This window comes from Rosa rugosa, chromosome 6, assembly GCF_958449725.1.
Source record: "Rosa rugosa chromosome 6, drRosRugo1.1, whole genome shotgun sequence".
Lineage (NCBI taxonomy): Eukaryota > Viridiplantae > Streptophyta > Magnoliopsida > Rosales > Rosaceae > Rosa > Rosa rugosa.
This window is the reverse complement of record NC_084825.1, coordinates 11,570,475-11,584,050: the sequence shown is the minus strand read 5'-3', so window position 1 is coordinate 11,584,050 and position 13,576 is coordinate 11,570,475. Positions and strand designations below refer to the sequence as shown.

The 13,576-nt window shown below is 39.5% G+C and overlaps 1 protein-coding gene and 1 long non-coding RNA gene across 5 annotated transcripts in view; one reads left to right on the top strand and one right to left on the bottom strand.

Annotated features, from left to right (window-relative positions):
* The first annotated feature begins 2,693 nt into the window (after positions 1–2,693).
* Positions 2,694–13,576, top strand: part of LOC133715475 (uncharacterized) — an 89,912-nt gene continuing 79,029 nt past the window's right edge. Inside the window, exons 1-7 of one of the 3 annotated variants that reach the window (XR_009849082.1) lie at positions 2,694–2,963; positions 4,467–4,594; positions 4,752–4,855; positions 4,956–5,011; positions 5,149–5,246; positions 5,370–5,501; positions 5,974–6,057. This is a non-coding gene — a long non-coding RNA (uncharacterized LOC133715475). Of the gene's footprint in view, positions 2,964–4,466; positions 4,595–4,751; positions 4,856–4,955; positions 5,012–5,148; positions 5,247–5,369; positions 5,502–5,973; positions 6,188–13,576 lie in introns of those variants that run through there. The other 2 variants (XR_009849081.1, XR_009849080.1) reach the window with 2 other exon arrangements.
* LOC133714256 (disease resistance-like protein DSC1) lies at positions 7,367–12,577 on the bottom strand. 2 transcript variants are annotated; one of them, XM_062140337.1, is made up of 6 exons: positions 12,205–12,577; positions 11,529–12,115; positions 10,294–11,437; positions 9,818–10,141; positions 8,589–9,707; positions 7,367–8,447 (listed from the first exon to the last, which is right to left on the bottom strand). In XM_062140337.1, exons 2-6 carry the CDS (start codon positions 12,002–12,004, stop codon positions 7,848–7,850), a joined length of 3,663 nt encoding a protein of 1,220 aa, XP_061996321.1. In that variant the 5' UTR covers positions 12,005–12,115; positions 12,205–12,577; the 3' UTR covers positions 7,367–7,847. The 2 variants fall into 2 exon arrangements, with proteins under 2 accessions (XP_061996321.1, XP_061996322.1); XM_062140338.1 differs by having other exon boundaries at positions 12,224–12,577.

Below are 13,576 nucleotides of genomic sequence, written 5' to 3'. Positions count from 1 at the left end.
GCTACCACCAAGGAAGAGAAGGATCCTCATTCGCGATCAAAAGCAGTCTTCTTCGCATGGGGGGCACGCTAAAGTTTTGATTGCCTACAACCTGCCCAAGTTTCGCTAGATCCATGGGGGGCAATAAAGTTGGCAAAGGAAGCATCAGTTCATAACAAAGGCAATCCAGATTGTGGCATTCAAGCTTTATGGCCTATTTAGAGGCCTATCTGGAATCAGTCAAGTATTATCAGTCAAGCCAATACAAGTGGCTTTGGAGCAACAACATTATAAGAGCAGTGCTGATTCAAGACCTCTTCAGTCAAGACGAAGACCTTTGACTTCGAGGTCTGGGGGGCAATGTTTGGACCCAAAATAAGCATTTTGGCCTGACAAGGCGTGTTTTGGAGAAATTGAGCCAATGTCAGTGGCTCAAGCTATATATTGTCGACAAGTTCGAAATATATATTTAGAGGCTAAATAAAGCCTACTATGAAAGCATGGAAGCATGGAAACATGAAAAGTCAACTTTAGCACATTTTCCTACTTCGGCTAGGAAAAACCGAGCTAGACAAGGAAGGAGGGGTGGCAGACTTACCAAATGAAATCGAAATGTGCTGAAACTTTCCAGATCCATTCTAGACAGCCCAAGGATCATTTCTTATGAAGAGTGCAAGAGTTTTTTTTGAGTGGAAGGCCTTCAAACAATCAGCCCAATTTTCTACAGAAGCAAAACTGGAAAACTGGACCTGTAAGAGGTCCAGCAGCATTTTCGGCCCAACCACATGGAATAAAAATCTGAAATTTTACCAGGGTGATCTACACTCATAGTGGAACATTTTTTATGAAGAAGTCGAAAGCTCATTCTGAAGTCTTGTTGGAGAAATAATTGAAGGAATAAAGGGGCAGAAACTGACCTAAAACCAGCTCAATATTCACATGTTCATGTTTCCTACCCACATGAAGAAAGCTAGATGCTTTTCTTCTTTTCCTTGGATATATTTTTCAAGACAATCTCTTTAATAGATCATCATCACTTACATGTTGTTGCACCTTCATGCCTTGCTTTCATTTCATCATTTCTCTATCTTTTCCATATTTTACAAATCACTTTCATATTCCACTTTCATTATTTTTCTTCCACTCATCATTTCACTCTTCTTTTTCTTCCCTATATAAACACCTTCTCTTCTCATTCTAAATCACACATTCACAACACAACACAACAACATCTCTAAGATGATCTAAGTTCTCTCTAGAGCAAACCTCTCTAAGAGCAACTCCTCTCCTTTTCTTTCTCTTAGCGGTGATCACACTCCTAGTCCTAGTCTTCTCAGAAGCCGACTTTCAGTGCCACCAAACCCTCTGTCAACGTGCTTCGGTCCTAGTCTCCTCGGGAGCCGACAGTAGTGCCGCGACCACAACGGTTACGGAACCAGCCAAGCAAGGGTAACGCCCTAGCAACCCAGCCAAGCTAAAGTCACGCTTTAGCAAGTTCTCCTCACTTCCCGGTGGTTCTCGCTCTGCTCGATCTACAACATCGAGTATCGATTTGGTGATTTTCAAGAAGCTCAGCAAAAGTCCTCACCACGAGGCACAAAGAATCCCACGACGAGGTTGGTGCTCTCCTCGTCCACAATCGCTCAAAAGAAGTCAGGTCAAGGGACACCCCCGACGACCGCACCCGAACGGTGCTGGCACGCCCGCGCAGAAAAGAGACTGTTGACCAGCTGCAACAAAATTGGAGCCAAACACATTCTTCCTTGGCTTCTCCCCTTGGCTTCTCCCTGGCATAAGCTTGATCTAGATGAAATAGTCTCCCCCTCAGATACCCTTTTCCAATGACTTCCCTGGTCAGAAGATCCTGAAACACAACATACATGGGGAAAAAATGTCACTGAGCACAAGGATTGAGCATTTAGTTGGGGAACTGAGATTAGGAGGTGAGACAAGTCAGGTACATACAACATATCATGCAATACTAAGGGAGGTGTGACTCTTATGGACCCAATACCTAGGACAGGGAAGGATTCACCATTGGCATTAGGGGTGGATAAGGTAATTAAATACTTCCTAGCTATCATAGGCCATATGATCTGAAGCACTAGAATCAATAATCCAAGTATCTGAACCTACAAAGTTAGAAATATTTAAAGCCATACCAATCTTACCAGTACCTCTACGTACCAACCATCGAGTTTGAGGACTAGCCATCACTGCCTATGGTATGATCTTACCTTGCTACTTCAAAGTACTCCGAACTCTAAACAAGATGAATAGCTGTCTTTCCTCTTCCTCGAGGTCCAGTTGGCTTGGGTTTACTGAAGTATCAAGTAGGGTACCCAACCAACTTAAAACAAGTCTCTTGGATGTGTCCAGTCAAGTTGCGTTGCGTGCTGACATACAGACCAGCCTGGAGAAGAACCCTGAGTCATGGGACGTAGTCCTAATTGTGGTGCAGTGAAGCCAGGAGGTAAACCTTGAGCCCGTGGGGGCTTAGCTTGGACTGTCAAGCTGGAAATTTCAAAATGGAATGCCTTTGCACTATCTTGCTGAAACTCATCCTTGCGGGTGTAGGATAAAGTCTCAATAAACGGAAGAAAAAAAATTAATACTTTATAGAAATATTTATTTCTATAAAGTATTAATTTTTTTTTATGGAAATATATTAATTTTTTTTTCTTTTGTTTTGATTGAAAAAAGAAAAACAAAAGCCATTGGTAATATTCAATCTTCCTTATTTCATCTCAGAGTCCATATAGACTCCGACTCGCCGACTCAATGGTGGTTCACCGTTCACTCCCTCATCGCCTCTCTCTTTTTCCGGCGACCTCTGTTCTCTCCGAAAACTCTCTCCGTCCGCGAAAGATAGGCGTCCGATTCAAGCATTTCCTTCCTTGAGTATCGTCGGATCTTGTATCTCACTCGCAGCGAATCGTGGATAGCTCGACCTCCATGGCCGTCAGAAGCGTCGATTTCAAGTGGTCAGTACGCTTCTTCCTGCTCCGCCTAGTTTAACTGTGCTAGGTTTCTGATTTCGAATTGTGGTTACTGGTTTTTTTTTTTTTTTTTTGCGTCGAAGTGAGTAACCTTTATTAGGGTTTCGATTTCAATCTCTGCAATTCGTTTTTCGTTTCGGATTAGCTGTTTGTGTGGTTTTCCTTGATAGGATTTCTGATAGAGTAATTGTTGTGATTGATTGGAAGTGGTACCATACTTGTACATATCCGTTGCATGTATGGATCGTGGTGAATGGTGTGTAACTGAATTGGAACTATAGACTAGAAAGTGAGGCCGCAGTGTTCTTCTACCAGTTGTTTTCTTGAAGATTTGATTACTAATCAGTTTAAATTTGGTGTTTCTGGCGAATTGATGGTATCATAATCACGAAGCTGAATATGTGAGAAACTTAGGATTTGAATACTGTTTTCAGAAATGATAATGCTATTTAATGATTCCTCTTATTTTGGGATGTGTATTCTAGGGTTGTATTGGCTAGTATAATCTATATACTATTGTGATATAACTTTAATTTGGTAACTAGAGTGTGAGGTGATGCACATCAATAATCTGTAAAAAGAAAAAGTAGAGGTCCCTTGTAGCTCGATTGTGACTAGCGCTTTTCTCTCTTTAGATGTTAATCATGACTGTGACTAGCCTCTACATGCAATCAGAATAATACAAGTTTGTGTGGTTTGACTTGAATCAAGGTGTTAGATGAGTAACTTGTTTTGCATATTAGTTCATGGTCGAGTTGTGTTTTGGTTGGAATTTTTTGTGAGATAATGGATGTCTATAATGCATGGGGATCCTGTATCGTCCATGGAGTTGAAATTCAGTGCAAACGTAATTATTGGACCATTTTTTCATGAATGGGTGTACTTCTGTAGTTAGATATGGCTCTTAAGTGCATTCAAATCAGAAGTGGTGATACTCTCCTTTATTTAATAATTAGATAAGTAAGGGTGAATATTAGCTTATACTTTGATATTAGTTCAGAATTAGTAAGGCAAAGCAATTCTCTATTTTAAGCAACTCTGACAAATTTACAAAGTTATCACTACCTAGCAAATATGTAATCTTCAACCAGAAACCAATTCAGTTGAACAAAAACTTGAACATCAAGAAACAAACAAACTGGTTTATGATAGCCCTTTATATGATGAATATTAGGCTCACTCACTCTGGTGTACCTTACTCTAAAGGAAACAGTAACAGGAAACTTAGAATTTGTTTAGATAGGATATATTATTCATGACAAATTTAAAGTTAGTTATAGATTTAAAGAATCTGCAATGCCTGCACTGAATGTGTTTCCGTCACTAGTGATGGATAAAGCGCAAGAATGGTGCAATCATGTGCTAGAATTGTTTACTGGATTAACTCCCTGTTAGATGCCAAGTGTTTCTGAATGATCAGTTAAGTCTGCCTAATATGAAGTTAGATTTGGATAGGATTGAGCGACATTGGTTTTTAACCCATTGCAGAATTGCACATTGTCGGTGCAAGGCGAACCAATGCAAACGATACCATTGATGATGATTTACCAAGTACCTCGGAGCGCCAATTTACAGATGCAGTAGCCTCTGATTCAGCACACTCCAATGATCCAAAGGTTGTACTTGCTCGAGGACACATTTTATTTGTTCACATATGCAGCACAAGTTTAACTTTATGTAGTATCTTTCTTGTTTATATCTTGCTACACTAGTACTAATGATTCACGTGCCCATGTTTTGTGCTAATCAATTTAAACGTGATACTCTGTGCAGCATTTTGGTCAATCTCCTCTCCCTGCTTATCAACCAGCTTTTGATTGGGAAAGTGAAAGATCATTGATATGCGGTCAAAGGGTTCCAGAAACTCCAATATCTCAGTATGGCAATTGTATAATCTTTTCTTCATGTAGGAGTTCTTATAAGCCTGATTGCTTTTCCCTTGTGCTTATTAATTGTTATTTTCTCTACTTCTCTCAGTGGCCTGAAGATCTCAGTGAAAGTTCTGTCCCTATCATTTCAAGCGGGACTGGTTGGTGAGTGTCTTTTAACTGGTGCCATATCATTATGCTTATTTCTTTATACTGTTTCTTCTGTTACTTAACAGCTCTTTCAAAGTTTCTGACTTTGTGTTCTCTTTCTCTACATGTGTCCTCTCCTCCCTCTCATGTAGAGCCATTTTATGCTACAATTTGCTTATATAATAGGGAGAGAAGAGAAAAGTTGTCAGAGGATTTCTATTTTCGTCACGCACCAACAGAAACACAGAATGTAAGAACTTTATATATTTTTGCCACCACTTTAATGGTCATCCTTTGTTCTTTAAGTAAATTTTTAGCACACATCATGACTGACAAATTTACTACTGCCCCCGTGTCAACTTTTTTGGTGAAGATTTCTAACCCCGTGGAATCTTCTATTTAGATGCTCCATCATCATCAGTTTGTCTTCTGATCCAGTTAGAAGCACGCCACAGAAGAAGGCGGGGTTACGCCGACACCTACAGTTTATTCTCGTAAAGAACCGGTATGTCACATATATAGTTTACTTGTTTTGTATAGTTTCCAAGTAGTGATTGTTTGAAATTTGCTGTTCTAGATGGGGTGATTTTACTGGAAGATCATTTGACATCCTATCCAAAAAAAAGAAAAAGAAGAAAGATGAAATGCTTTATAATTAGTGTCTAATGGTTTCTATGTGTCTGAGAATATTGGTTATATATAAATTTGTCTTAACAAGATGTTAAGTAATATTCTCAACCAGTTATTGACTTTTTTGCGAAGCTGTATGCTTAAATTTCTGCCTTGCACATGGACTTTCAAAATGAAAAATTTAGTAAGTTATGGGATGAGTAGTAACTTGTTTAATAAGTTCAGAAAAATAATAACCCCAAATTCACCTTGAAATTGGGGTTATTTGTTTTGACTTTTATGGATGATTCATTTGGACTAATTGAAGGGCTAACTTCACTAATATTTGTCATTGCTTGTCTTTATAGGCTCTATGATGTACGACTTCTTTATGGGAAATGGTTGGCATGTGGCATCATATCAAGTTATAATCAGCCCCTTCAAGTACTCATGTAATCAATCTGAAAGCAATTCTAATCTAGCTAGTATGTTCTATATTTGAAAACCAGTTTAATTATACTATGATTTTGTAATATGAAGTTATTTAATTGATATAATTTACTCCATGAATGCTTTTGTTTACTATGCTTGAATGAAAGGATTTAATTAAAAGTATTATCTATTAGAAAAGTGAATGAAGACATCTTTTACGACACGCAAAATGGCATTTTAAGACATGCAAAATGGTCTTTTACGACACGCAACACGCAAAATGGTCTTTTACGGCACACAATCAAAGTTGTAAAACATCTTTCACGGCACTCAAAAGAGTGTTTTGCGACACGCAAAAAATGTTTTTTACGGCGCACATTTTGTGTGCTACAAGAGAAATTTGTCTTTTATGACATGCTTCTTTATGCAGTAAAGTTGTCTTTTACGGTGCACATTGTATGTCGTAAAAGACCAGCTTTGTTGTAGTGTCAGGAATTGGTGCACACACTCCAACTTCTTCTCCTTATGGTACCAAGAAATATCCTCAACATTCTTTAATTTGTTTGGTCGTCGCTGATCAATCTAGGCCCAAACATTTTTCAGCTGGGTGTAAAACACTAAAACTGCTTGCCCATCCTATTCCATCCTTGTTATGTTGCACAAATACCCATAGATTTGAGAAAAGTCAGATTCATTCAGATAGAGATCATTGAGCGTCTTCTTCTTCCCACTTGACATACTCTTCACTCTCCTCATTCGCCAGAGCCTTAATAGTACCGGTGACATGACCCATCCTGTGGATTCCACGAAGGTAAGCTGAAATCATCTTCTTCCATGTCCTGCAATTCCCAGGTCCATTCAATTTAGCTCCTCTGAATGAACCTGAGGAAAACTCTAGGTTTTGAACTGAGACTTCAACTTTTTGAATACCTGAATTGCTGGTATTCCCTCCTTTTAGAAGTGAAGCATCAGGGCAAGCCATTGGAATTCACAGAAACAATGTGTAGCGGAATTGAGACAGAAGGTGCGTAAACTAGTTTATCTTCTGAAAGATAGTAACAATCCTAACCTCCAAAATTGAGGAAGGAATAGAGTGTGTTGTTATGGGACATGCGAGACTTGTCATTAAGGCACTTGGTTAAGGCTTGAAGGCAAACACATTAGTCTTTCATTAAAAATAAAATAAAAAAATTATAGTTAACCTTCTAAAATTTGCATAGTCCGTTAAACTTAATCATCATGTTTAGTTAGGTATCCCTCTTAAAAGCTTCCCTAACATTTTAAGATCCTTTTTTTTTTTTTTTTGATAGAAACTTACAATTAGGAGCATATAGTGGCCTCATCAAACCAGGCCAATAACACTTATGTGGAGTACCACACTATTACTCAACTCAAGAGTCTTTTGCAAGTGTTGGAGCGAGCCAATTAAGCGTCATTCTCCACCAATAGGTTGCAAAAGTTAACAAGATCGAGGCTCTAGGCCTCTAGCCACATAATGTGCGATCTTATTACAAATTCTAGAAAAACAAAATTCCAACTACAAGATTGAAAAGAACTTATCAAAAATCTAACTTCATCAAGCAAGGCTTAGAACTTCGGCTTCGGGAAGCACAACCTCATTTACTTGACCGGCCAGGTTCACAAGGGCCTACGACTTCGTCTTGCCCCACCTTCACCCCCAAAGCCCTCGCCAGTCGCCACCTACGCCGCGCTGCAGCAGATTTTCATCCTTGATCAACTGAAAAACTGGGTCTGTCTATCGTCTCGGACCAAAGACAGTGTTTGTTGGGCCGTACTTGATTTCCGAGGCCTAAAAAATTGATGGACCGGGAGACCCCTTTAAATAACATCTTTTAAACGGCTCTGGTTTCTCTGGACCGGGAGACCCCTTTAATAAATTGATTTCCACATCTTTTATTCTCTGGTTTCTCTTTTTTTTTTTGTCGGTCTCGGCCTTAGCATACATAAAGCCCACCCCACACCTTTTCACCGGATTCTCAACCGAGCGCTGCTGCTTTCCATCATCGCTGAAGCTGTATACAAAGAAATGAAAAGAGGCTTGAGTGGCATTGGAATAAGGAGTGGACCTCACCTCCTCAAGGGAATCGTACCACAACACCAGGTGATCTGAGTTGTCGTCATCACAATCGATCAACCAGTTCTCAAAATTGCTGCTAAAGGTATGGCTTTCACCATTTTCGGTTTTGAAAATGGATTCGCCCGAACATATCTTATTTTCTGCTTTAGAGAAGTCAACAACAACGCAGAAAGCTAAACCCAAAAAGTTTGCATCTGCAGACCAATGTAGAGGAAGCTTGATATCTATCGAAGACCCCTCCATTTGATTGCTCACCCATTGTGGAATTTCATTTCCCGGACATATTGCTTTGTAGTTCATTAGGTACGGACCCTAGACAAAGACATGATTTTGATTATTTGTTTTAACTTGCCAAAATTAGAAGCAGAGGAATGCATATATATATATATATATATATATATATATATATATATAGAGAGAGAGAGAGAGAGAGAGAGAGAGAGAGAGAGGTACCGGATGATGAGCTGTTGCCTTATTTCTAAGATGTGCATAATCCATTATGTTCCTCCTTGCATTCTCATCCAAACTTACGCAGTTATCAAATAAATGCTTCCAATATATATTTGAAAGAACTCTTCGATCCAAACGTTCTGTGAGTGCAGTCGTGAACCCAGACACTGTCTTCAATCTCTTGCAGCCACTTGCAAATATCCGTTCTAGAAGATATGGGAGCTTGGGTAAAGATTCAAGGCGCTTGCAATTCTGTAGATCTAATATACTCAGCCGGGATGCTTGATTGATGGTTGAAGGTATGCTCCTAATCATGGTTCCACGCAGATATAATTCAGATAACCTGTTTAGGCTAAAGATCCAATCAGGGATTTCTTCTAACATTGTGCAGTCACTGAGGTCTAGCCTACTCATCCAAGACCATAAAATGACCGACGACGGAGGCAAGATGCTGTTTGGGACAGACTCAAAGCTTCTACACCCAGGTAACACTAATTCCTTCCGCCCAACTACGTCTTTAAATTTGGTTCCTGCTAAACTAAGATTCCCCAGAAGTTCCATAGGCTCCAAGATCTCAGGGAAGTTTTCCAAGCTAGAGCATCCAGAAAGATAAAAGGTCTTGAGAGATTTCAACTTATAAATGCTGGTTGGGAGACTGACAAACCTTTTGCAATTCTGCAGTTCAAGAAATTGTAACCCAGAGAGACACTCGATTGACGAGGGCAATCCTTCTATACTTGTCCCAGACAAATTAAGACTTGTGAGGGAATACAGCTTCCAAATGCTGTTTGGAAGTTTCTTAATGCCCTCGCACCCGTCAAGATTCAATTCAACAAGTTTTTCAAGGGACCAAATTGATGAAGGCAAGTCTTCTATTGCAGTCCTACCCAACTCCAGCCAAACCATATTGCATGGCATATCCGAGAGAACACTAAGATTCGAGCAATTGGTCGCATTCAATGAAGTAAGCTTGTGAAGATTTTCAAAATAGGAAGGAATTTCAACCAGCCTTTTACAGCCTCCAAGGTTTATCCTCTCAATGTTTACGCTCATAGAGAGATCTGGAACTTCAACCAGCTGCTCAGAATAACTGAGATTGAGGCGTTTTAAGTTCCTAGGCTTCTGTAACAATTTTAAAGAGAAATGGTAAGAATAACTTGGCTTGAATATATGACTTTTACATATACTGCATTCAATAATTAATACATGCAGGAACTAACTTGGTCGCATACCTGGCCTTCATCCCAAAGTTTTTGTAGTTGGCTACCAGGCATAGAAAGCTCAGTCAGATTCTCAGCAGAAAATGTTGATGGCAAATATTTCAAAGTGTATGCAGGCCAGCTGAGATATATAAGGGAATCAGGAAGATATTCCAGATTGTGAAGATTAAGGTGCACATTGCAGTCATTCCAAGGGTAGTAGTAGTGGCCCGAGCGATCTTCACCATATAACTTCAGAAATTTTAGATTACACATATTTTTGAAGGCTTGAGGAGTCAAGTTTAGCTTTGTAATCTGAGACAGGTTTAGGGATATGCTTTGAACTTTTTCAGTCCCCTGACAATTGACGCGAAGTATAAATCAGCATATATAGTCTTACCAAAAAAATAGAATTACTCAAACTAACATCAAATCGTTATAGGATAATGATTTTCTCTTTGAAAGTTGATGCAATTTTTGTAAGCAATGTCAATGAATTAGGCCATTACCTTATTCTTTTCCAACACATGACAGATGTCCTCCGGGGTACACAGCCTTCTACGCTTTCCAGGCTTCGGATGTTGTTCACGCTCAATTGCCCAACCCATTTCTTGTATCAAATCATGCATCCACAAGTAACCAGTTTTTTCTGTCCGCCATTTGTCTTTGATTGATATCAGAGACATATCAATGAGAATGTTGATTCCACTATCCGCAAATAATCCACATGCATCCAATTGTTCTTTTGCTCTATTTACATTCTCTCCTTTGTGAAAACATGCGATATAAAGAAATATCTCCCTCTCATTTTCTCCTAATGCATCATAACTTATCCTATACACATTTTGAAGTTTCTTTTCAGGAAACGTTTTCAACTTTTTCAAGAAACTTTCCCGTTCTTGTGTGCTCTTGCATCGACGAAATAAGGAACCCCATATTTGAAGGGCTAAGGGAATTCCCGCAGCATAATGCACCACCGTTCTCACTAATTCGGTATATTCTGCTCCGCAACTGATTTCCTCAGAATCATTCAAGTGGAAGAGCTGAAGTGCTTCATCATCATTTAGTTCCTCTGCCTCGTATATTACAACATCATGGTCAGCTCCTTTATGCAGTTGTTGCATCTCTCTAAGTTGATGAATATCTCTAGTTGTTATAATGATTCTACTTCCTGGTCCAAATTGAACCTGATCACCAACTAAAGTTTTTAGTTGGCTAACATCATTCACATCATCAAGCACAACGAGGACCTTTGCATGGGAGAGCCTCTTGTTGATAAAAGTTGATCCTATAGATCGAGTGCCGATCCTTAGACTTTCATCATTCAATAATTTGCCAAAAAGTTTATCTCGCAAATCGTCTAGTCCATGTTTCTCAGATTTTTCTCTGACATCAGCAAGGAAACAGGAAGCTTCGAATTGAGATGAGAGTTGGTTGAATACAACATCAGCAAGGGTGGTCTTGCCAACACCACCCATACCCCAAATACCAACAGTGCGAACACGAACATCTTCTACATCAATGCATAACAATGACTCGAGTCGCTGGATACGACTTTCAATTCCAACCAGACCCTTTAAATTGCTTGAGCATTCACTACTCATCTTCATCACAATATCTTCGACAACTAACTCAACTAATTCGGATTCAAGGCTGGCATAATAACCAAGAACAAATAATTAATAGTTTAAGGCATATAGTAGATTACTGAGATATTTGAATAACTAAAAAGTTAGAAGGTTACCCGATACTGCGTGAATCAAACCCAGCTAGTTTGGATGCTTTTGTCAAAGCATCCCTCCACTTGAGCACCTTGTCCTTGAAACGTTCTTCATGTTGAACAAATGCAGCTGCATAACTCTCCCTCTGGTGGCGTACATGTGATGGATCTGTTCTGTAAAAAATGGGTATAACAATCTGTCCGTGTCTTTCCTTGCATTCCAAAATATGAGCAAGTTCGTCCAAGCACCATGTTGAAGAAGCATAGTCTTGTGACAAAATGACCACCGAAAGCTTCGATTCCTCTATTGCTTTGAGAAGGGCCGGTGCAATTTCCTCTCCTCTCACAAGTTCGTAATCTATGTAGGTTTCGATTTTCTTCTGCTTTAAAGCGGCATGAAGATGACTGGTAAAAGTATTGCGGGTGTCCTCCCCTCGGAAACTAAGGAAGACATCATACTTAAAGGCATGCGCAGGAGGAGGAGAAGAAGAAGAAGCCATAGAACATGCAAAAACTAATCCACGAGTCAAAACTTCCTTCCTCTGCTATACAATGATGTCCACGATCTAGTCCTTGGAGCAAAAAGTACTCCACAATCGTGATGCTTAGCTCTGGAGTTAGGCAAAAAGAAAAAATTTAAGCAAATGCAAAATTAATTGTCGGAAGCCTTCGATATATAATATCAATCGACAATAAATACCTGATGATTGAACACTTGCATGTGAAACTAATTAAAGCAGACGAAGCAGTGTGGGATAAGAAAGAATACAGAGATGTTGTGCTGAGCTGCTGATCTTTTCAATTTTCAGGTTCAGCTCATATTGCAAAGATTTTTGAACACACAGTTTGATAAGAAAAGAATGGGACTATTCTTGGTAAGAACATATATGTGGCCAAGAATTCTTGATAGCAGAAGAAATAAATCATGTAGAGTTCCAAGCTGCAAAGATTTTAAAGTAATTAAGAAAAAGGTAATGAAAGATCGAGGAAGATGCCCTGCACCATCATTAGCCTTGTCGGTACAAACAGACAAAGATTTCTTGATGCGTAGAATTATTGAACAGATCAAAGATGTGTAGGATTTGCACAGATTTTGCACTTTTTTAAAGCATCCTTGACCCTTCAAACAATATTTTAAAGTAATTAAGAAAAAGGTGATGAAACAGAAAGATCGAGGAAGATGCCCTGCACCATCATATCGACTTGTTTAATTAAGGAATTCTATTAATGAATTAATAAGAAAAAGAATTGTCGCCTTGTCGGTACAAACTACAAACAGACAAAGATTTCTTGGTGTGTAGAATTGAAGATGTGGGATTTGCAAAGATTTTGAAATCGCTGGAATCGTTGGAACAAACCCATGAGGTTGGTCTAGTCAAAGCATGTTAGGCTGCAAGTGGGGCGGATGCTGTAGAGCTTCTCCTGGTAATAGGAGGTCCCTGATTTGAACCCAGCTTGTGAAAAACATCCCTTGGGAATGGGTCATACCCAAGTGGCTCCCGACCCCGAAGTGATAGCTCACTCGGCCACCATTTTTTTAACAAAAAATAAATTGTTGGGACTAGAATTCTTGGTAGCAGAGATAAAAGGAAGAAATCAATTTCTAAGCAGTTTCGTCAAAATATCTTTCAGTACTTGAGATTCAGATTAGAGATATATAGAGTGAGTAACGATAGAGCCATAGAGGAACAGACAATGGCCGACAGGGATGAGCAAAAATGGACCCAAGTCATACATTGAAATCAATGAAAAATTTCTAAGCAGTTTCGTCAAAATATATTTCAGTACTTGAGATTTAGGATTAAAGATAAAGCGAGTAAAGATAGAGGAACAGGCAATGGCCAACAGTAGGGGTCATCATTTGGCCCGCGGACCCAAACACCCATAGGCGCCAGCTCGGCCTAGTGGGCAAAAGCCCGGCTCAGCCCGCACCAAAGCCCATCCCGACTCTGCCCATTGACACGAAGCAGGGCTAGGACGGAAGGTTCAAAGCTCAGGCCCGGCCTGCAGCCAGATCATTATATTGATGCGGCTGAAATAGCCTCACAATTTAACCCTGCCAAATGTAGTTG